Genomic DNA, 24090 nt, shown 5'->3' with positions numbered 1-24090 from the left:
AACAGAACTCACGACCTCCTGTCACCACCAGTTCAGCTCCCACTAACTACACTGGGTCGTTAGGTGGGCAGACCAAACAGCTCCTCACTCTCAGTGAACAGTAAGATTTCACCATATGTGCTCTTTGTTGACAAAACTAAACTAGATCTAGCTGTTGAATAAAAAAGCCTTAGGATCTGAGTCCTAGTGTTTTTAACCTATTATTTAGTTTAACAGGTAAAACTGAAAGGAGATGAAAGTGAATAACTATTGGTAATTACATATGACCTAGGTAATTTTTTAACCTTTCTAAAGGTTAATGTTTCATAAAGCCATTTTTATATCCGAATTCAGCTTAAAGCACAAACTATATTCTCTCTGCTTACATATCACAAAATCAAACCAGACAGTTACAGAGGAAAATCATACACAAATCAATTAACCTCTATTTCTCCCTCTGTTAAATGCAAACAAGCTTTGATCCTTCCTCCATTATAAGGAGTTTGTGGACATGAGGGGGGCTGAGGATTCTGATACAAGTTTAAAATAATCAAAATAGGGAAAATAATACTTTGCCTGGTGAACAGCTATGAGATTAGAGGTAATAAAATGAGCATAAATAAAGTGCTCCATAAATCATAATAATAATGATTATTTATCATCACAATTGGAAGATGCCATAGTAGGAGGGTCAGAGTGTAGAATTTGTGGTCAGAAACAATGGCTCCATTGAGTGTCATGGCAAGAAATAAGAGACAGTGCTTTAAAGCAGTGGTCCCCAGCCCCCGGGCCACAGACTGGTACCAGTCTGTGGGCCATTTGGTACCGGTCCGCAGAGAAAGAATAAATAACTTACATTATTTCCATTTTATTTATATTTAAGTCTGAACAATGTTTTGTTTTTAAAAAATGACCAGATTTGCCTGGCCAGGCGGTGGCGCAGTGGATAGAGCGTCGGACTGGGATGCAGAGGACCCAGGTTTGAGACCCCAAGGTCGCCAGCTTGAGCACGGCTCATCTGGTTTGAACAAAAGCCCACCAGCTTGAACCCAAGGTCGCTGGCTCCAGCAAGGGGCTATTCGGTTTGCTGAAGGCCCGCGGTCAAGGCACATATGAGAAAGCAATCAATGAACAACTAAGGTGTTGCAACGCACAATGAAAAACTAATAATTGATGCTTCTCATCTCTCTTCATTCCTGTCTGTCTGTCCTTGTCTATTCCTCTCTCTGACTAACTCTCTGACTCTGTAAAAAAATAAATAAATGAAATTAAAAAAAAAAATTACCAGATTTCTTCTGTTACATCCGTCTAAGACTCACTCTTGACGCTTGGCTCGGTCACGTGATACGTTTATCCGTCCCACCCTAAAGGCCAGTCCGTGAAAATATTTTCTGACATTAAACCAGTCCGTGGCCCAAAAAAGGTTGAGGACCACTGCTTTAAAGGGAACAACATCAAGCCCCTGGTGAATCAAACTGATACTGCATGAGTCTGTGATATTATGCACCTGTGGGCCATGAGTGGGACGCAATGGAGAGGAACTGAAGGAGCTCCCAAGTCAGGAGGAGAGAGAGCTGTCCAGGGGATAGCTTAGAAGTGATCATCCCATAACCCTTTTCTCCTCTCCCCAAATATTCTAGAAGAGGCTACTGCTATACAGGGGGAGGGGAAAAAGCAGATACTTCTCCCTCCAACTGATTATCCATCATGAAATCAAAGTGCTCTTTCTAAAATGCAATTTTGATCAAGGCACTCATCTATTTAAAACAGTTCAGTGACCTACCATTGCTGTGGAATAACACTTGTGGCATAGTTTTCCCAGCCCCAAGCTCCCCATCTTCTCTCTCTGGCTCTACTTTCAGATCCACTACCACACTCTACTCTCTGCCCTCCATGCTTTGCCACCACCACCTGTGGTGGCCCTATCTCCATCTTCACTTACCTACCCTCTCGGTATCATCTTGTGTGTCTCACCCTCTTCTCCAGGAAGCCTTAATCCTGGGTGAGACTCCCTCTCTAATGGAATCCCATAAAACTTCACGCTTCCATATCTGAATAAGCCACATTGTACTGCAACTGCTTGTCCACTTGTTAGTTTTCCTTACTATTCTATGACCATCTTGCTCACCTTGGTAGCCCCAATGCTTAACATAGGACCTGAAAATAGCAGGTGCCCCAAAAAAACCTGTTGAATGAATTAATGTCTCTGAAAATATGGGTGAATGACTAGAGGCCGAAGGTGATGCCTGGTAGAGGAGGAGAAGGAAGAGCTCTTCCCATTACACGGTAGAGTGCCCACATTCTTATATGGGAAGGCGTGAAAGAGACAACAGCATAATCCTTCCTGCTCTTTCTGGTTCTGATCTTTTAGTGTCAGAGATGCTAAGCTGGATGAACCATGGAGTATGTTCAGTGTAACAGAGCAGTCTTATACTTTAAATAAAAAACAAACAAACAAAACTTTCAGCTTTAATTTTTATGGGTGACCAGGAAAAACTGTGCTTTTCATTTCTATACTTCCTCAGGAGCAATGGTTCAGTATTTGCTAATTCAGTGTCCACACCACCTTTAGAGAACAGAACTACCATGAATAATGAGAATCAACTATATATTAATCTAAAAATCTGCAGAGGCTTAAAGGCTTCACCGGGGTAGCTGTTCTCCTGTTCTTCCTACCCTGCTGACCTGCCCTCCATGAGAAGGGGTCTACAACGGCTTGGGCAGAAAGAGACCTGGGTTTGAAAAAGTACTTAATAGCCATGTGACCTTGTTTAAGACACTACAGCTTTGCCGTCTCATTTCCTTACCTGTAAAATGGGTGCAGTATCATTTAAAATCCACCCTGTCTCACAGGATCACATTTTATACTCTCAAGTGATATGCAAATATAAAGTACATTATTCCTTTATGTTATAATTCTAAAGAAAAAAATTAAGGTGTTTCATAGGGAATGCATGTAATACAATAAAGACCTCATGACTAAAAGCTAACAGCCTTTTTATAGTCTAGATTTTATTGGGAAAAAACAAGAATGCAGAGACAAAATCAAGCTCATGTTAAATTATGGAGTTACAAATGACAAACACATGGTTATTTAAGCATAAATAAGTGAATAATAATGACCCCTCTCCCCCTGATCTTCTCCTAGAATCCCCCTGGTGTAGTCCAGCTGCATGCTCTAAGCTCTGAACTCGCCAAATGGGTCAGGGCTGAATTTGTGGGACCCTGCAGCCAAACCCTAATGTATCTAAAACTGGAACAGAGAGGAAAGCTGTTAGGTTCACATTCGCCTCCATCTGCCTCACATCACAGTGAGAGCTCTTGCATCCCAAACCCCCAGCCTTGTAGGAGCTCTGCAGATAGATCTGACCCTATAGAGTCCCTCATCCTGGTGTCCTGCTAAATGCACTTTAAGAAAAATTCGGGTAACAAAAAATTACTTAACATTTAAGAGAATTCCTCACTTTTTTTCCTTCACAGGCTGAACACCAATTTATGAATAAAGGTGGGAGGGGTTACGGTGAAAGCCTTTTCTAAGCCCTGTATTCCTAACTACTAGGTCAACATCCTCAGGACGTCCAGAGAACAACAGAAGAAAACAATGAAGCTATGGACTAACCACTTCTTTGCCAGAAAAAATAAGAGTCAAGCATCAAACATTATCAGAGACATCAATAATTCATTACCTAATCAGGCTTTTCTCACTTAAGGAAGCAAAAGAAAATCAAGACATTGTTAGACCAAATAGAGATTTCTGCAGACAGCCTTCTGATTGCTCAAACTCACTTAGGCCATTCAAGTAGGTCCTGCAAGTGATGCTGGAGAACAGAGGTTATGTAATATTCCTGAGGCCAGGACCAACTAGGATTCTGACACTCCCTAAGGGCAATCTTCTCCACTTTCTTTTTGAGTCTGCTGGGCAGGGGAACCTCTGGATAGCAGGAAAGAGTGCCGATAATCCAAAGCCACTCTCAAAGGACTAATATTCCACATGTTGCCATCACTCATGGAGTCAATTTTAAAATACCTCAGATGATTAGAGCAACGTCCCGATATGCAGAGGTTGCCGGTTTGATCCCCAGTCAGGGCACATACAGAAACAGACTGATGTTTCTGTCTCTTCTTCCTTCCCTCCTTTCCTCTCTCTCTCTAAAATAAATACATAAGAAAAAATAGTCCTTTGAAGTCTCATCTCTGTCCTTTCTCCACTCTCACTGTGACGGCTTCTCTTCTTGCTGCATGCCTAAATCTGGAATCACTAAGGCCACCTGCTTATTGCTGGTCTCTATCCATTCCTTACTACTCAAGCCAGAGGGCCTGCGCCTTAGGCATCACCTGGCAGCTGCTCAGGAATGCAGAACTGCACTTAGCCATCTGCGTCACCAGCCAACTCTCCCCTGCTTACAAACCAATACTCTTCAGTCTAGGAAGGCCCGTACAGGGCACTCCCAAGTTGCCAGCATTACCCTTCACTCCTCTTAGCATGCATGGGGAAAGCAGGTTGTTTTCTGAGAACACAGGTAGAGCGTCTGGCATGGTACTTAGCAGCATCCAGGAGCCACTCAGTAAATGTGTATTTACTTCCCTTGTTATCTATTCACCACAACGGATATCCACACAGCTCTTTCAGTCAGTTCCTTTCCTGTCATGGTATCTCTTCCTCCCAGTTCATGGATCCTCTAGTGAACTGAGTCACCAGGCTCTAATGTTAAAATTTCAGCTCTAGCTCTAATGTTAAAATTTTGGCTCTACAACTTACTTACTGGGTTATTTAGAAAAACAACTGAACTTCACTAGACCTCACTTTCCTCCTCTGACAATGAGGATGTTAGTAACAGTACTGTGCAAACACTCCATGTGGTGTTAGCCATCCCCAATATTCACGCTCAGGGCAAGGACTTCCAACCAGCTGACTTAGTTTGGCTATTTCCCTGTCCTTTAAAGGTGGTTATTTTTATAGATTGTGAAAACAATTCATGGTCAATATAGAAAAATATTTTTTAAACCGAAATACATATCATCCATAATCTCACCAAGAGAAAACAACTGTTAACATTTTAAAGTATTTCCTCACAAAAAAAGTAGATCTCATGTTTTAGGAGAGAAAGAACTAGGTCTTATTCCTCTCAGAATTCTCCCTGACTTCCCCACGCCCGAGGCCTCTCCACACCACCAGAACCTAACCGGGCACAGCAGCTGACAAACACGGACCTGGCCTGTTCCTTGGCTGCGGGATGTATTGATGGGAGTGGCTTGACCCTGCATTTATATGTGAACTATCTACATTTAGAAATAGGGGCATGGTCAGAGTGATGTAATTTGTTTGGTTCTTTTCAGCATAGACTGCTTGCTGTAAGTGTGCCTACATCTATGTTCTACGTTCTAAGAGCACTTTGTGTTTGGTGGTGAACACGTGTTTCTAGTAAAGCCTCATGTTTCTTTTTTCAATGTATTCGGATTTCACATACCTACAGGAATGGTCATCCCGTGAATTTTATCAGCCCAGCCTGCGTAATACCGAAGGGTTTTGATGACCCCCTGTAAATCCACATAAAAAGCTTGCAGGAATGGTTTGCCACCATTGAGGGATTCCATGGTCTGCAGGAAAAGAAATAGAGAGAATTTTCCAGTGATACGGTCAATAATTTCTGGAGCAGAAGAAAACAGAGTGAGAGAATACCATGAGTATGAACAATGATGGTCAACTCCGATTTCTCAAATACAATTTTAGTACTGCCAGTTCAGTTTCCAGTAAAAACCACATACGTATATGTGTGTGTGCGCGCACATATTATTTTGTCTGTGTGTTTCCAGTAATCACCATCCCAATACATAAGCACAAGATTTCTTCAACAGATGATAAAGAAATACTCTGCTTGTCAAACAGCTTTTGTTGTATTAGTGGTCAGATCTGCGGGGGGATTTTTCAGAGTCAACATCAGTAATCTGAATCCATAAAGAGGAGCAGGGACGTGGGCTTTTATACAACTGATGAGAATATAAAACGTTTTCCACAGCTGCCAAGACCCCTGCTGAGAAATGGAATATCCACGGTGCACAGTGGGTTTATTTATTGCCACCAAATAAACAAGATCTCCTCTAGGGAAGCTCAGGCTTTAACAACTTGAGGGCTGGTTTTCTGTAAATATTTATTTTAACAACCATTATCTATAGGAGTGAAGTATCTGATTCATTCAATGAAAATAGAGATATTAAGCAGTTTTAGATTGTTATTTTAATCATGTGTTCCTAAAGTGGTTAAATCTGTAACAATAAGAATTACAAATGAACACCCTGAAATGCTAAGAGTATTTTGACTTGAGAAATAGTAAAGGTGTTACAAGTTGAACAAAGTAAATAAAAACATGTTTGTAATCTCATGTCCTTCTCTTTAGGGACTTTTTATAACATTCTGCTGTAAAAACGAGTGCTGACAAAACTAATGTTGAAACATTCAATGACATGAAAATACTATTATTTACAGTGCGGTTTATCCACTCACTACCTGTATAAGATGAAACTAATTTTCAAATATCATGTTACTTATCACTGAATATTGGCTCATGTTTATTAAAGGGAATTAAATTATTTCCCAGTATCTTTTAGAACATTTATATTTTCATGAGATGAGCAGTGCATTCTGCATAGCTAGCAGAGAGCCATCTACACAGCATAGACTGGAAGAGAGTTTCAATAACCAAAATCTGGGTGCCTAATGGTCCCTATGAGCTACTGACACCAACAAATTTGCCTGAGAGTTGCCAGCCCTCGGTTTACTTTCAACTGTGTTTACTTGGATGCAGTATTCACTCCAGTTTTCTGGTCAGGAGCTCCCCTATATGTCAGAGGCTCCCTCTTATTAAAACTCACTCCTCTCACGACCTGGTAGAGTTTAAAAGTAAGAATGCCATTTAGATGGCATCACAATGAAAACTGTCAGAAAAAGAATGGCATTTGAATTTTATGACATGAAAATATAACTGCAAAAATGAACTATATAATCATCTAGTACAGACTGTTAATCTAATGTTGCAAATATTTAACTCAATCAAACTAACCCTTACAGACCATCAATGAACCTCCCACTGACCATTTATGTGCCTGGAACTGTGCTAGGGATTAAAAAAAAGTAAAATACAATTTTCACTTTCGAAGAAATCACAATCCAGTGAATAGACAAGTATATACACAAGCATTCCCCAAGGTATTCCAAAGTATTCAGTTTTGTGCAATACTGATAGGTCAGCCAAAAAAATTAGTGTCAAGGCTTAAATAAGTTTGAGAAATATTGGGTAGGGCTTTTCAGAGCCTTTAACATGTTCTGTGTCTTGTTAATCTCTAAGAAAAAGCCATTTCACCATGAAACACATTTTTAACATATGCATAAATAATTCCTTGAAGTATCAGATTAGAAAATGTTTTTATAAACAAGTAAATGTCACATATGGCTAGAGTGCCAGACCTCCTCCACAAAAACCTCCGTTTTGTTCCCAGAGTCTGAACAGATCCCTGAGGGGGGTGGTTGGAGGGAGGAGCCATGGTAGAAGTGACACTGAGGAAGGGTACTGATGCTCCCTCTCCCAAAACAAGCCCCATGTCGCCTGTTTGCCCAAGTAGATGGCAGGAGATAGTGTTCATGGTTTGAATGCCCTGACTAAAAAAGAGTGCCCTGAATATTCATTGATCAATGTGGGTCATCGGTTTGGAGACCCCCTCATGTACAGTACAGACATTCCCTAATGGTTTCAATATCCAAAAAAGTATGTATTCTATAACTAAATGACTTTTATTTTAAAAAAATAAAACAGCAGCAATAACAACAAAAAACATTAGGAGAGGGGAAGTTCCTTATGTAAGAAAAGAATTGTTTTAGTGAAAGGAAGTTGCTGAAAGTGAGAAAAGAGCAAAGGGAGTTGAAATGCATGAGAAGTCCCTGGCATGCCCTGTGCTTCTGAAGGGATTCTCTTCAGTCAAGAGGCATTAACTCTGGGGAGGTAAAAACTATACTTTTTGATTCTTTTTTTTTTTTGTATTTTTCTGAAGCTGGAAACGGGGAGAAACAGTCAGACAGACTCCCGCATGCGCCCGACCGGGATCCACCCGGCACGCCCACCAGGGGCGATGCTCTGCCCACCAGGGGGCGATGCTCTGCCCCTCCGGGCATTGCTCTGCAGCGACCAGAGCCACTACAGCGCCTGGGGCAGAGGCCAAGGAGCCATCCCCAGCGCCCGGGCCATCTTTGCTCCAATGGAGCCTTGGCTGCGGGAGGGGAAGAGAGAGACAGAGAGGAAGGAGGGGGGGGGTGGAGAAGCAAATGGGCGCTTCTCCTATGTGCCCTGGCCGGGAATCGAACCCGGGTCCCCCGCACGCCAGGCTGACGCTCTACCGCTGAGCCAACAGGCCAGGGCTACTTTTTGATTCTTAAGTGAATCGTTCGTTCGGTATTGGTTTTCTGCAAGCGGTATGGTGACTCTCCTGCTGCTTAACGGTTTTGTTTTGTTTATCCAGGGTGAGCAGAAGAAGGCATGAAGGGCCTTACCAGTCATGGGGAGCTATAGTTTTGTTCTTCAAAATTCATTAAGAAGGGACACTCAGCTGGTCCTCCACTTCCCCCACCTGACCATGAAAGCAAGACACCTCTCATTTTCTATATGTATTATGAATCCTTAGCTTGTTCCCAGGTCTGCTCATGTCATAGTTACAGAAAGACCGAGGAAGCTCAGTTCCATGGAAAGGTAAATGTGGGGAAAAGACAATGTTTTCTTAGGCTACTTACTGCAAGAACTGCCCTGTCTCGTTCCACCAAGTCTGCCAGTTTATCCAACAGACGTCCTCTTTCTGAAGCATCCATCCTTCTCCACACCGAACCGAGTGAGAAAGCCAGGCGGGCGGCCTGCACTGCTTTGTCTATGTCTGTCTGTTAGGGAGAAAGAGGCACAACTGAAGAGAGAAAGAGAGGACCATCTGCTCTTATGAAAAAGGTGATGAATGAGGGTCAGTGGTAGTTTCTGGAAAGTAATTTCATAGGGAATCTATTTTCTAAGAAGGACATACCTTGTCCGCCTCTTGAACTTCACACACCTGTTCTCCTGTGGCTGGATTATAAACGGGGAACACTCTCCCACTCTCTGAGTTCTGCCACTCGTTGTTAATAAAAATCTAAAGGAGGAGACAGCAGAATGGGGTTGGTGAGACACGTGACAGGAAGGTAGCTGAAGACTAGCTGTTACAAAAGTATTACAGTAATCATATTTATTCTAAATGCTTGCTGGTACAAAATGAAAGTACAGGATTTGAAGAGTTATAAGAGACCCTTACAGTTTCACCCCCAATTCAGGAGTTTCCTCTATGATATTTTTTTACCTCCATGTCATCCAAAGATTAAATACTGTATAGTGAACCTGTCAGCAGTGGGAGTCAAATAGAATGAAAGGACAAAGTCTCATAAACCCATAAACATACAGTGAGGCTGAGATAATATTTATCAATCATCCCAGTTCTGGTCAATACCTGTAAGAAGTAAATCGTGTATTAAACTGGCAGTGGTCAAACCTTAGATCTTAGTCAAGGCTTAAGTGTCTTCATAAGGAAACTTGAAGGCCACTGCAATCAGCATATACTTAATTTATAGTTAGATACTGAACTAAGCAATGACTCTGACTAAGCTAACTAGTGAATTTAAAAAGTTACAAGTTAATTCCAAGTTAGATTTCTTTCTCTCTGCTGGGTAGGCTACGTGGCTTAGCAAATTGGTCTCTCTAAGCTTTCTTAAGAGACTTGGTATGCTTTAAAAATTGAATTTAAATTAAATATTTTAAAAAATGAATATTTTATTAAAATGGCAAAAAGTCTAATGGTTTAAGAAATTATTCTAGTCAATTTCTCAGATTTGTAAGATATCAGTTAAAAAAGAAGGGAAAATATAAACAAAATCTTTAAATTTTTTACCGAAATTAAGAATAAAACCAAACTAATATTTTGGACTATGAAAGCTAAAAGAATACAAAGAAATATTTTATTCTAAAATTTATGGCATGACAATGAAAATTTCTGAATTCATGAGTCCATCAGTTAGCCAACTTAGAACAAATCTAATGATAGCAGATCTGTTACTGCTTGCCATTTTAAGTCACAGTCGAGGCTAAATGAGTATACAGCTACAATTTCAAATATTAAGTTCTAGATTATTCCAAAGCTTTGCTTTTTCCTGGATTTGATAAAAAAAATAAAATAAAAAAGAGCCTGCATTGAAGGGAGTTTTCTTTTCCTGAGGCTTTTTAAGATAAAGGGGGAAAAAGACCTTAAATCTGTATAACACTTAATACAAATGTATTAAGGACAAACATGATGACCTTGTAATTTCATACATTTTATAATTTTAATATATAATTTATAAACATGCTTAACATAATATATTCATGTATTCAATAACTGCTTAGCTACTTCTAGACACAGGAGAGACCAAGATGACTAAGAGTTCCAGCCTTTCCAGGAGAGGTCTTATAGTTTCTAGTAGTTCATTAAATACTCACAGCAACCCTAACAGCAGGATTTTATTACCACTACAAATAAAAGAGACAACTGAGAGGTCAGGAAGTTAAGAGTTCTAAGAAGCAGGTTCTCATAGTGGCTCTGATTCAAAGTCTATTGTTCTTTCCACTATACCATGGTTTCCAGGATTGCCCAGCCCAAAGAAACACAACTAATTAGTTAATGTCTAAGCCTAAATTAGAGCTTTAGCTCTTGGGACTCCTGGTCTAGTTCCTTTTTTACTCCATTTAACAAATATCCTAAGAGTTTACAGTTCTCATCATATCTGCATATTCCTTTGAAACACTATCTAAGGTAACAAAAAAAAATAAGAGGTTAGTTTCATTAAGGACTTATATCTAAAGTATTATCAGGTTTAAGGAACAAGAAGTCTTGCCAATATTCCTTATTCCTTTTATCCACTGTTTATCTACTTCTTAATCTCTAGAATTTCATCACAATCCAACTTCTTTCTTAAGCAGTTCTATTTGTAAAGATTGAGAATTCATGACTTCCACTGCTTCTTAGAGGTCTTCTAAAGATCAAAAAGGAGGCCCTGGCCGGTTGGCTCAGTGGTAGAGCGTCGGCCTGGCGTGCGGGGGACCCGGGTTCGATTCCCGGCCAGGGCACACAGGAGAAGCGCCCATTTGCTTCTCCACCCCCCCTCCTTCCTCTCTGTCTCTCTCTTCCCCTCCCGCAGCCAAGGCTCCATTGGAGCAAGGATGGCCCGGGCGCTGGGGATGGCTCCTTGGCCTCTGCCCCAGGCGCTAGAGTGGCTCTGGTCGCAGCAGAGCGACGCCCCGGAGGGACAGAGCATCGCCCCCTGGTGGGCAGAGCATCGCCCCTGGTGGGCGTGCCGGGTGGATCCCGGTCGGGCGCATGCGGGAGTCTGTCTGACTGTCTCTCCCCGTTTCCAGCTTCAGAAAAATACAAAAAAAAAAAAAAAAAAGATCAAAAAGGAAAATTATTTGTTTTTAATAGATAAAACTCATCCTTTTACTATTATTATTTAGCCTCATTGATCATTTTATAAATCCAAGATATATTATGAGATCTTAGTGATCTTTCCTGTATCTTGAAACATATTGCTATTTCATCATTACTCATCAATTATTTCCAACTGTGCTTAAAAAAATCCTAAAACGAAAAGAAAACACAAAATTACAGAACTGACTGCCTAGAAATGAATATATACATCACCATTATTTCATCACCCCATTGATTTTCTTCTTGTGTTATCCAAAATAATTCATTATCTTCCTTCCTTCCCTCTTTCCTTCTTCCTTCCTTCCCTTCCCTTCCTTCCTTCTTTCCTTTTTTTTTTGAGAGGAAGGGAGACAGAAAGACTCCTGCATGAGCCCCACTGGCATCAACCCAGCAAGCCCCTTACTGGGATGCTCTGCCTGTCTATCTAGGGATGTTACTTGGAAACTGAGCTATTTTTTTTTATAATTTTATTTTTAATGGGGCGACATCAATAAATCAGGATACATATATTCAAAGATAACAAGTCCAGGTTATCTTGTCGTTCACTTATGTTGCATACCCATCACCCAAAGTCAGATTGTCCCCTGTCACCTTCTATCTAGTTTTCTTTGTGCCCCTCCCCCTCCCCCTTTCCCTCTCCCTCTTCCCCCTCCCCCCGTAACCACCACACTCTTATCAATGTCTCTTAGTTTCACTTTTATGTCCCACCTACGTATGGAATAATGCAGTTCCTGTTTTTTTCTGATTTACTTATTTCACTTCGTATAATGTTATCAAGATCCCACCATTTTGTTGTAAATGATCCGATGTCATCATTTCTTATGGCTGAGTAGTATTCCATAGTGTATATGTGCCACATCTTCTTTATCCAGTCATCTATTGATGGGCTTTTTGGTTGTTTCCATGTCCTGGCCACTGTGAACAATGCTGCAATGAACATGGGGCTGCATGTGTCTTTACGTATTAATGTTTCTGAGTTTTGGGGGTATATACCCAGTAGAAGGATTGCTGGGTCATAAGGTAATTCTATTTTCAGTTTTTTGAGGAACCACCATACTTTCTTCCATAATGGTTGTACTACTTTACATTCCCACCAACAGTGGATGAGGGTTCCTTTTTCTCCACAGCCTCTCTAACATTTGCTATTACCTGTCTTGTTAATAATAGCTAATCTAACAGGTGTGAGGTGGTATCTGAGCTATTTTTGTTTTTTTCATTTTTCTGAAGCTGGAAACAGGGAGAGACAGTCAGACAGACTCCCGCATGCGCCCGACCGGGATCCACCCGGCACGCCCACCATGGGGCGACGCTCTGCCCACCAGGGGGCGATGCTCTGCCCCTCCGGGGCGTTGCCATGTTGCGACCAGAGCCACTCTAGCGCCTGAGGCAGAGGTCACAGAGCCATCCCCAGCGCCCGGGCCATCTTTGCTCCAATGGAGCCTTAGCTGCGGGAGGGGAAGAGAGAGACAGAGAGGAAAGCGCGGCAGAGGGGTGGAGAAGCAAATGGGCGCTTCTCCTGTGTGCCCTGGCCGGGAATCGAACCCAGGTCCTCCGCACGCTAGGCCGACGCTCTACCGCTGAGCCAACCGGCCAGGGCTCTGAGCTATTTTTAACACCTGAGGCAGAGGCTCCATGAAGCCATCCTCAGCTCTGGAACTCGCTAGAACCAGTCAAGCCATGGCTGTGAGAGGAAGAGAGAGAAAGAAAGAGAAAGGGAAGGGGAAGGGGTGGAGAAGCAGATGGTCACTTCCCCAATGTGCCCTGACTGTGAATTGAACCTGTTACTTCCACACACCAGGCCAATGTTCTACCGCTAAGCCAGCCAGCCAAGGCCCATTATCTTTCAAAAGGGTATAAAAAAAGTTTGGAAACACGATTTTTGTCACATTCTTTTTAACTTTCACTGAATATAGTTAAGAATTCAGAATTTTTTATTTCCGTTCATAATGGGAAAGAAAAGAAAATTAACAAAGACATTTCACAATTGTTAGATTAATCAGAAGATGAAGGCAGAGAGACAGACACCAGTGACTTTACTGATGAGGGTGAAATTAGGTGAATGATCAAAATCTTGACTATGAGTCTTTGGAATAAATTTTTTCAAATTGAAAAATCAAGGAGTAAACAATATATTTATAAACACAAACAGGAAATATAATATTCTAATCAGTCATTCATCAGGATTGACTTAATCATTTATTATTTTACAACAAGAACCTGGACCATCTTGTTTTGTTAAAAGGACATGTGACAACTATTTTATCTTTTATTTACTTGCTATGATTCATAAATGGACATATGTTGAAGGTGAGTGTATATACAAAAGGGACTACAAGGACATATATTATGTGAAAATTAAAAATTTCATTAATCAATTGATCTAATTTACAGTTATAAAACTAAAAATAAAAATGTTTTAGTAATTATGAAACAAAAAGATGGCCATCCTCTTTTCTATGAAATTATGATCCTTCAACTTTTCAATAGTATTACATTATGATAATGCACATATAAGAAAAAGCAGCCTGACCAGGCGGTGGCACAGTGGATAGAGCGTCAGACTGGGATGCGGAAGGACCCAAGTTCGAGACCCCGAGGTCGCCAGCTTGAGCACGGGTTCATCTGGTTTGAGCAAAGCTCACCAGCTAGGACTCAAGGTCGCTGGCTTGAGCAAGGGGTTCCTCGGTCTGCTGAAGGACCGCGGTCAAGGCACATATGAAAAAGCAATCAATGAACAACTAAGGTGTCGCAACAAAAAACTAATGATTGATGCTTCTCATCTCTCTCCGTTCCTGTCTGTCTCTCCCTATCTATTCCTCTCTCTTACTCTCTCTCTCTGTCTCTGTATTAAAAAAAAAGAAAAAGAAAAACCAGAAATAATAAGCTATAATCTACTATAAATGTGTTTAAAATCCAGAATCAGTATTTATGACATGACTATTTCCCATTTCATGCACGAAAGCTGATGAACACACAGGTGCACTCAAAGGCCATTGCTTACTTCAGGTACTTATACTTCCAAAACCAGAAAAATACACAAGAAAATTTGGTTTACTATGTTTAAATTCTTACTCTGTTGGTTTCACTGTTTATTTTTTATAAAATTATTTAAAATTATAAGTATAAAGAGTCCACTGGGCCCAAATAATAAATGCTATGACTGTTTTTCCTGGTATGACAAAGGTTAAAACATTTTATATTTTTATGTGTTACTATTTTTGTAGATCTAATCATATAGTATGACAATGAAAAATTTGTACTGACAGCTTTGCTGGATAGCAAACACTTCCACAAGGAGCCAACAGGAAGGGGCTCCCAAAAGCCAATACTGGTATCATTTAAACAACAAAGTAAGTAATAACATCAATGAATTATTATTCATAGAATGAAAAATGCATTCTAGAGTCCATACTGATATAAAATTTTTAAATGAATAAGTTAATAAATGAGGGTTAAGGAAAAGTTCTTCATCACAGCACAATTTCAACTAACAGCCATGAAGGAATGATGGAATTAGATCACCACCATTTGTCAAACACCACAGTAATAACTGCTTCAGGCAAAAATCATCAACAGATGGTAAACTTAGTGGGCAATAGAATAATGAAAAATTGGGTGTTTACGTAGTCTCAAAGTATCTCCCCTCAAGATACTAATTACAAAGGGAAAAACAGTCACTTTACATGGAAGAAACTTGGCAGACAGAACCTTAATCAAGTGATCAAAGTTAATGGCACCAGTGATGGGACAAATTAAAATCATGTGCTCCTTATATGATATATCCAGGACATAGGTCCCTCTGTAGTATTTTTACTCAAAAAGTATAATCTGAATTTAATCAGGAGGAAATTAACAGGCAAATCCAAATTAGAGCACATCCTACAAAATAAGTGGCTTTAATTCTTTACTTTTTTTTAAGTGCCGTGGTCATGAAAGACAAAGACTAAAAACTGTTCCAAAATAAAGGACACTAATGATACCTAAAAATAAGTGAATCATGTAATATGGATTGGCTCCTGGGCCAGGAAAAAAAAATAATATTGCAACAACTGGTGGGATTTGAATAAGGTCTTTAAATTAGATAATGCATCAATGTTAATTTCTTGCTTTTTATAACTGTAGGGTGGTTATAAAATATATAAACGTTCTGGGAATCTGGGTGAATGGTACATAAGGATTCTGTGCACTATTTTTGAAACCATTTAAAATAAATCTAAATTTATTTCAAAATAAAAAGTGATTAAAAGATAATAAAGGTTAGAGTTTCTCTTTGGTGCCTACCTTTCATACTATAAGTGACCAAAACAAATTTGTTAAATGAAAGAATGAAGATTTAACATCTTTCTTTTCACAAAAGTTCATCTTTAAGTATATTTGTGGAAAATAAAATAATTCAAGCTGCCTTAAATTATGGCTCAATGCTGACAAAATTATCCCATTTAAATTTACAAATTGTTTCAGTTAAATAATTGTTAATAACTGTATGAGAAACTAGAAACTTTTGCTTTGCACTTTACTGAATTTCAGAACAGATATCAGGAAGATGCATCCTGTTCTACTCTACAGCTCTTTGAAAGAAAAGATATCTGATAGCTAAGTTATTGAGCTTCTTCAGTTTCTTCATATGTAAAATATACAAATATTGACACATAACATTATGTAATTCTGCAGTGCTCTAATCACAGGCAAAAAAAGATGACCTATAAAGAAGATTCCTGTCTGCTCTAGGTTTCTATCAGGATAGGACATTATCTCATAAACCTAACTTTCTTTCTATAATTGTGAAGGCCTGTCCATTGACATTTTATGGGTTGCTATTGGTATTAAAAGACATAACGAATAGGGTGGACACTTAATTAATGTTAACTGGAATAGAATGTCTGCTGGGAGAGCACATGAATTGTTGTTTAACACCTTTCCTGATATGATTAGAAATATAATACCTCCCACACCAAAGGAAAACCTGAAACACATTGAAGAATGAAGAATATGTTTGGGAAGTTTTCTTTCATTACACAGTATTTTACACATACAGAAGAATATATGTAACATAAATGTGAGTTAATATGCATTATAGTAAAACACACAACAAACACACTATTCAAGCACTAGAATGTTATTAAAATCACTGGAGATACTTGTGTTTCTTCCTGGTCCTGTCCTCCTTCCTGACCCACTCTGCCGCTAGAGGTATCCACTATCCTAAATTTTTACCTTCTTTATTCTTAGATGTAGTTTTCTTTTTCTTGCTTTATGGACTAATTATTAGGTGCAGGTTTTTCCATGTACCCATTATCTCACTCTTGTGAAATGCACTGCTCAGATCGTCGTGATCTTCATTAACATTGTTTCTGCCTGTCTTACCGGGATTGAGAAAGCTGTGTTGAAGTCTCCTACTATAGTAGATTTGTCAGTATATCCCTAAACTCCATCATTTTTATCTTTATACATTTCAGATTATTTTATTGGTCAATATAAGTTTGTTACTACTAAGACTGGCAAAACAGAACCGTTTGTCAATATGAAATGATCCTCTTCATTGCCAGCAAAGCTTTGTCTCTTAAAGCCTATTTCTTTAGTATCAATAAAGCTACCTAAGTTTTTCTTTAGTATCTTCCTAATACAGCTTTTCCCTTTTACTCTTATGTCTTTATTTTCATGTTTCTTTAAATAATGTATGACTAGATTTTATTTTATTCACTATGAAAATTTCTTTTAACTGGCAAGTGTGATATATATTTATTGTCATATTTTGTTATATATTGTGATATTTAGACTTGATGCTATTTGCCTTGTTTTATTTTACTTCTTGTTTTCTCCTTTCTTTCTTTGTCTTTCAAGTCAATGAATGCTTGCCATTGTTTGTTTTACAATTTAATTTTCTCCTTTCATTGGTTTGGAAGTTGTATAGATATTTCTGTTCTTTCATTGGTTGGCCATAATATTTTATTATGCATATTTAACAACTTGAAGTCAAAAGTCCATATATATCTTAACATTCCTCCCAATTACAAGGGCCTTAGAACACTAAATCTAATTGCTTTCCCCAAGAGTTTATTATAAAATTATTTTACATAGAAAGTTATTTATTTTAGAAGTTTGTTTTATTTTATTTTCATGATTTTTTAGAATTTCATTTAGTAAAGATTTATTGGGGGTAAAGATCCAAGTATAAAAATTATATTTATTGCACTTGTACTCAAAAGATATCCCCAGAAGACAATTACTTTCTCACACTACTAGGAGGATATTATTTCAATATTTTCTATCTGCAATGGTATTTATACAAAATCTGCTGTATGTCTCTGATTATTATCTTTATTGATGATTTACCTTCTACTTATTTTTTTTGCAGGTTTGCTTGTACAGTTTGTAATAGTTGAGTATTTATTTTTTGTCCAATTCTTAAAATGAGAGAGACTATTCATGCCTCTACCAAGTACAAATACACAGGATAATATCAACTTTAAAAATGCTGACCATATTTCTCATTAAATTTATTCATACCCAAATGTTATTATTTTTCTTATAACATGGTTTCCAGATAAATGTAATGTTTAAAATTTTTTTGAATTTTTAAAGGCTGGTAGATCATAAAATATTTATTGATAAAGAAAAACTCCAGCTTTATCAGTTTTGTTACTTCTTATAAACGTTGAAGGTCTTTATGAATCAGGGACAAAACAGTAAATAATAAATTGTTCTATATTTGGATGTTAGCATACTTTTTCTTTTAATGAGAGAGAGATGAGAAACAGGAAAGGAGAGACATGAGAAGCATCAACTAATAGTTGCGACAGTTTAGTTTTTTATTGATTGCTTTCCCCATGGAACCAGGGGGCTCCAGTCAAGCCAGTGACTCCTTGTTCAAGCCAGCGACCTTGGGCTTCAAGCCAGCATATACAGAATCATGTCAATGATCCCACACTCAAGTTGGCAACTGCGTTCAAACCAGCAACTTCAAGGTTTCAAACCTGGGACTTCAGCATCCAAGTTGATGCTCTATCCACCGCCCCACCACCAGTCAGGCTAGATGTCAACATTCTTTGTGTTATACCATTCATCATATGTAAAGTATGTTTTCAGGGTTGTTGTTTTTTTAATACAATATTTTTTTTCTAAAGATTAAGAACCCATGTTTACATAAATACTCTTGTCTCTTAATGAGAGAGACTATTTCGCCAATTTTGTTTTCTTGTAGTTTCATATACATTTTTGGAATATTTATTCTAGTTCTGAGAAATAAACCATTGTATTTTGATAGGAATTTCAATGAATCTATAGATTGCTTTGGGTAGTAATATTTGGCATTTTTATATGGTTGCTTTTCAGATTTTGTCTTTGGTGTCCTTAAGTTTTATCACAATATGTTTACGTATCAATTTCTTTTTTATTTACCTTGATACTTAAGTATTGTGCTTACAGTGTCTGTGAATTTTGTCTCTTTTAAGTTCTGGAATATTCTTAATCATCATCATCATTTATTTGAATACCATTCTATTCTCTCCTTCTGAAACTCTAAGTGTTACACCTTTTTAGTCTATCTTCAATGTCTTTTAACTACTCATATTTTCCATCTCCCTTTTTAATAAATTTTTTAGTAAAAATAACTCTTTTGCTTTTGTAAATGTGGGATATACAAGAAAATACAAAGAAGAAAGTTTAAAAATCACCTCAAATTTCATCATCCAGAGATAACTAAAGTTCACATCCTTCTTTACATACCTCTAGGTCCACATATGTATGTACGTGTGTGTGTGTGTGTGTGTGTGTATTTTACAAAACAAGATGAACTCCATGTGAACTCTACAAATGGCTTTTTAAAAACTTAACAATATGCTATAGACATTTTAAAGTTGTTTCTTTGTATGTCAATGTGTGTGTTTACACATATGAATACAGGTGTGTTGCATGCACATGCATGCATGCTTAATTTATTCAATCTGTCCTCTCTTGAGAGACATTTGTTCCCATTTATCTCCTTTATCCTTTGTGCTACAACTGATTAATTTCTTCAAATCTATCATCCAATTCTCTTCACCTAGATCTAAGCTTGCTTCAATGTTCATAATTTTATTTCTAAAAGTTTTGCTTTGTTCTTTCAAATATGCCTGGTCATTTTGTTTTGGTTTTAAAATTAATACTTGCCTGACCAGGTGGTGGCACAGTGAATAGAGTATCGGCCTGGGACACAGAGGACCCAGGTTTGAAACCCTGAGGTCACTGACTTGGGCACAGGTTCACCAGCTTGAGCATGGGATCATAGACATGACCACATGGTCACAGGTTTGGGTCCAAAGGTTGCTGGCTTGAACTCAAGGTCCCTGGTTTGAGCAAGGGGTCACTGGCTCGGTTGGAGCCCCTCGGTCAAGGCACATATGAGAAAGCAATCAATGAACAACTAGGGTGCTGCAACAAAGAATTGATGCTTCTCATCTATCTCCCTTCCTGTCTGTCTGTCCCTGTACATCCATCTCTCTCTCTCTCTCTTGCTAAAAAAATAAAAATATAAAATAAATTAATACATTAAATTTTAGATTTTAGGTTTACAGAAAACTGAGCAGACAGTACAGAGAGGTCCCATGCACCCCCAATTGCTGTCCTCAGTTTCTTTTATTTTTAATATCTGGTATTAGTTTGGGACATTTATTATCATTAATGAAATAGCTTTGCTATATTAATTAAAGTCCACAGTTTACACAACTCACTCTGTGTTGTACTGTTTTATGGGTTTTTGAAAAAGGTATAATGTTATATAGCCACCATTACAGTAGAATACAGAATAGTTTCACCACCCTAAAAATCCTATGCTCCAACTAAACATCCCTCTGCCTTCTGCCCCTAAACTCCTGACAAACATTTATCTTTTTACTGTCTCCATCATTTTGTCATTTCCAGAATGTCACATAGTTAGAATAATAAAGTAGGTAGCTTTTTCAGACTAGCTTCTTTCACTTACCAATTTGTATTTAAGGTTCCTTCATGTTTCTTTGTGGCTTTGTTAGCTCACTTTTTAGTGATGAATTTTAATAGTTCTTTGCACATTTTGTATACAAGTCCTTCATCAGATATGTGTTTTGAAAATATTTCCTCCCAGTTTGTGGCTTATCTTTTCATTCTCTTTCAGTGTTGTCACAGTTCAAAAGTTCTTTTTGTTTGTTGGTTGGTTTTAAAGAAGTCCAGTATTCCTTTCATGGATCCTGCTTTTGGTGTTCTATCTAAAAACTCCTTGCCAAACCCAAGTTCATCTATATTTTCTCTTATGTTATCTTCTAGGAGTTTTATAGTTTTTCATTTTACATTTAGGTCTGTGGTCCATTTCGAGTTAATATTTCTGAAAGGTGTAAAGTCAGTTTCTAGATTCATTTTTTGCACGTGGATATCTATTGATAGTTGCTCTGGCACCATTTGTTGAAAAGACTCTACTTTTTCCATTATTGCCATTGCTCCTTTATCAAAGATCACTTTACTGTATTTGTGTGAATTTATTTCTGGGATCTCTATTTTATTCCATTGAATTATTTGATTATTCTTTTCCAATAACACAAGTCTTGATTACTGTGACTTTACAGGTTTTGAAGTTGAGTGCATCAGCCCTATAGCTTTGTTCTTCACAATATTGTGTTGATTCTTCAGGATCTTTTGTCTCTCCATATAAACCTCAAAATGTATTTGTTGATATATACAAAATCAGTATTTTAATTGGTATTGCACTGACTCTACAGATCAAGTTGGAAAGAACTAATAATACTTTAACAATACTGAGTCTTCCTATACATTGAATATCTCATAAGTTCTCCTTTGACTTATTTCATCAGAGTTTCAAAATTTTGCTCATAAAGATCACGTACACATTTTACAACTTTTAGGCATAGATTTATACCTAAGTATTTCTTTTTTGTGGTATTGTAAATAATACTTCTTTTAATTTCAGATTCTAATTGTTCACTGCTACTATATAGGAAAACAAATGAGTTGTATGGTAACCTTGTATCCTACTTACTATAATCATTTATTAGTTCCAGGAGGAGTTTTGGGGAGAGTTGTGTTTTTGTGGGGGTTTTTTTGGTGGGGGTCAATTCTTAGGGATTTCTTTTTTAAAATATTGTTTCATTGATGTGAGAAAGAGAAAAGGGCAGAGGAAAGGGAAGAGAGAGAGAAAAGCATCCACTCATTGTTCCACTAAGTTATGCTCTCATTGGTTGCTTCTCATATGTGCCCTGACAGGGGATTGAACCCACGGCCTCAGTCCACTGAGAAACCCAGCCAAGGCCCAATTCTTAAGGATTCCCTACATAGACTATCATGTCATCTGTCTTTTCTTATGGCATTATCTAGGACTTCTAGTACAATGTTGAATAGGAGTTGCAAGAGGAAATATCTTGCTTTGTTCTCAGTCATACAGGGAAAGCATCTAATTTTCATTATTAAGTATGATGTTAGTTGTAGGTTTTATGTAGATGTAGAGGAAGTTCCTCTCTATTCCTACTTTGCTGAGATTTTTAAAAAACATAAATGGGTATAGCATTTTATGAAATGCTATTTCAGTATGTATAGATACTATGTAATTTTTCTTCATTAGCCTATTGATGAAATAGATTACAGTAAATGATTTTTGACTACTCAATCAGTCTTGCATACCTAGAATAAATCCTATCTGATTGTGGTATATAATACAGCAATACCTTGGTTTTTGTCAATAATCTGTTCAAAAATAATCAGCGAAATCCGAAACTGATGAAAACCATGGCAATTATTTCCATATGAATCAGTTAATCTAATTAATTTATTCTAGACACTCCAAAATACATATCAAAAACATATTTTATAGAGAATAAATGTAGTGTTTAATACTAAAAATAAGAAATTAATATAAAATGAATATAAAAGACTAATGTAAAGAATAAATGAACATGGCGTTATTAGCAAGGGAAACATTTAACAGGGACAATGAGATTTGAGCATGTGTGATTTTTATCTTATGTGCTTTACATACATTTTGAAACTGAAAAAAAACACAAAATAAACATATTGCACCAAATACTGTATATGCAGTAATCACTTACATGTAATTGTAGTATTAGCACTCACAATCAAGAAAAAAAGCACAAAAACACTGGAAAGCAATGGAACTGTTTGGCTAGATGCACGGGATGATGCTCACATAACGAGAAACACCACCACACTGATCAGGAGAATGCGTGGGTCACCCTTTTTTCCCCCACAAAATTAGCAGCGAGGTCACGTGGGCATGCTGACAAAATCTGAGGTAACTGATGAAACCAGGACAAATTTTTTGTGGAACAAATCAATGAAAACCAAAACCAACGATAACTGAAGTCAACAAAAACCAAGGTATTGCTGTACTTTTTATATACTGTTGGATTTTATTTGCAAATATTTTTTGCATTTTTGCATTTATGTTAATGAGAGGCATTGGTTTGTAGTTTTCCTTTCTTGGTTTTGGTATTGGAGTAATTCACAGAATGATTTAGGAAGTGTTCCTTCTGCTTTTTTTTCTCCAAGAGATCGCAGAGAATTGGTATGTTTGATACACATCACCAGTGAAGCCATCTGGATTTCGTGCTTCGTTTTTTGAAAATTATTCATTATTGATTCAATTTATTAAACATATAGACCTACCTTGACTTATTTATATGGGTCTCCACTCTCAGCTCCCATCGACAACTATTCTTCTCTTTTGAGTCTCTTAGGTTAACTTCCTGAGAAGGACATCTGATTGGATTCCTACACATCTTTGCAAATCAGTCAACAGCTGTAAATTAAATGGCGGTCCTTGGGTCCAAACATCTGGAGCCAGGGGGGGAAATCATGTAGTACTGTTTGAGACCATTTAAGGGCCAAGTCCTGGATCAGGAAATTTTTCAAAATAACTGTGGGGAGGCAGGCAATAGGTGATGAATATCTCCAGAATGAGTGTCACTTTTGATAGGTATTAGGATTTTAAATACTTTTTTGTAATGTTTTTAGATTTGGTATAAGGGTAATGCTGTTCTCAAAGAATAAGTTGGTAAGTATTCTCCTTTTCAATTTTTTGAAAGAGTTGTGTGGAAGTGACATTTCTCTCCCTTAATATTTGATAGAATTCACTAGTAAAAGCATCTAGTCCTACATTTTTCCTTTGTGAGAACATTTTTTTCCTGCAAATTCAATTTCTTTAATCAATATAGTACTATTTAAGTAATCTATTTCTCCTTGTGTGAATTTTGGTAGAATGTGTCTTTCAAGAAATTGGCCCATTAGTGCCTGACCAGGCAGTGGTGCAGTGGATAGAGCATCAGCCTGGGTACTGAAAATCCAGGTTGAAACCCCAAGGTCACCGGTTTGAGCACGGGTTCATCCGGCTTGAGCACAGTGTTGCTGGCTTGAGTGTGGGATCATAAACATGACCTCATGGTTGCTGGCTTGAGCCCAAAGATCACTGAATTAAAGCCTAAGGTTGCTGGCTTGAGTCCAAGGTTGCTGGTTTGAACAAGGAGTCACTCATTCTGCTCGAGCCTGCCCCCCCCCGCCCCCCCCCCGCAAGGCACATACGAGAAAGCAATCAATGAACAACTAAGGAATCGCAACAAA

The 24090-nt window shown here is 38.0% G+C and overlaps 1 protein-coding gene across 1 annotated transcript in view; it reads right to left on the bottom strand.

Moving 5' to 3' along the window:
* Positions 1-24090, bottom strand: part of ALDH1A2 (aldehyde dehydrogenase 1 family member A2) — a 96769-nt gene that overhangs the window by 44801 nt on the left and 27878 nt on the right. The window contains exons 2-4 of the mRNA XM_066276046.1: positions 9034-9138; positions 8756-8896; positions 5448-5577 (exon numbers count right to left, since the gene is read on the bottom strand). Of these exons, the coding sequence (XP_066132143.1) occupies positions 5448-5577; positions 8756-8896; positions 9034-9138 (376 nt within the window). The remainder of the gene's footprint in view (positions 1-5447; positions 5578-8755; positions 8897-9033; positions 9139-24090) is intronic.

The sequence above is a fragment of the Saccopteryx bilineata genome, chromosome 4 (genome assembly GCF_036850765.1).
Source record: "Saccopteryx bilineata isolate mSacBil1 chromosome 4, mSacBil1_pri_phased_curated, whole genome shotgun sequence".
NCBI lineage: Eukaryota > Metazoa > Chordata > Mammalia > Chiroptera > Emballonuridae > Saccopteryx > Saccopteryx bilineata.
This window is presented reverse-complemented; position numbering and strand designations above follow the sequence as displayed.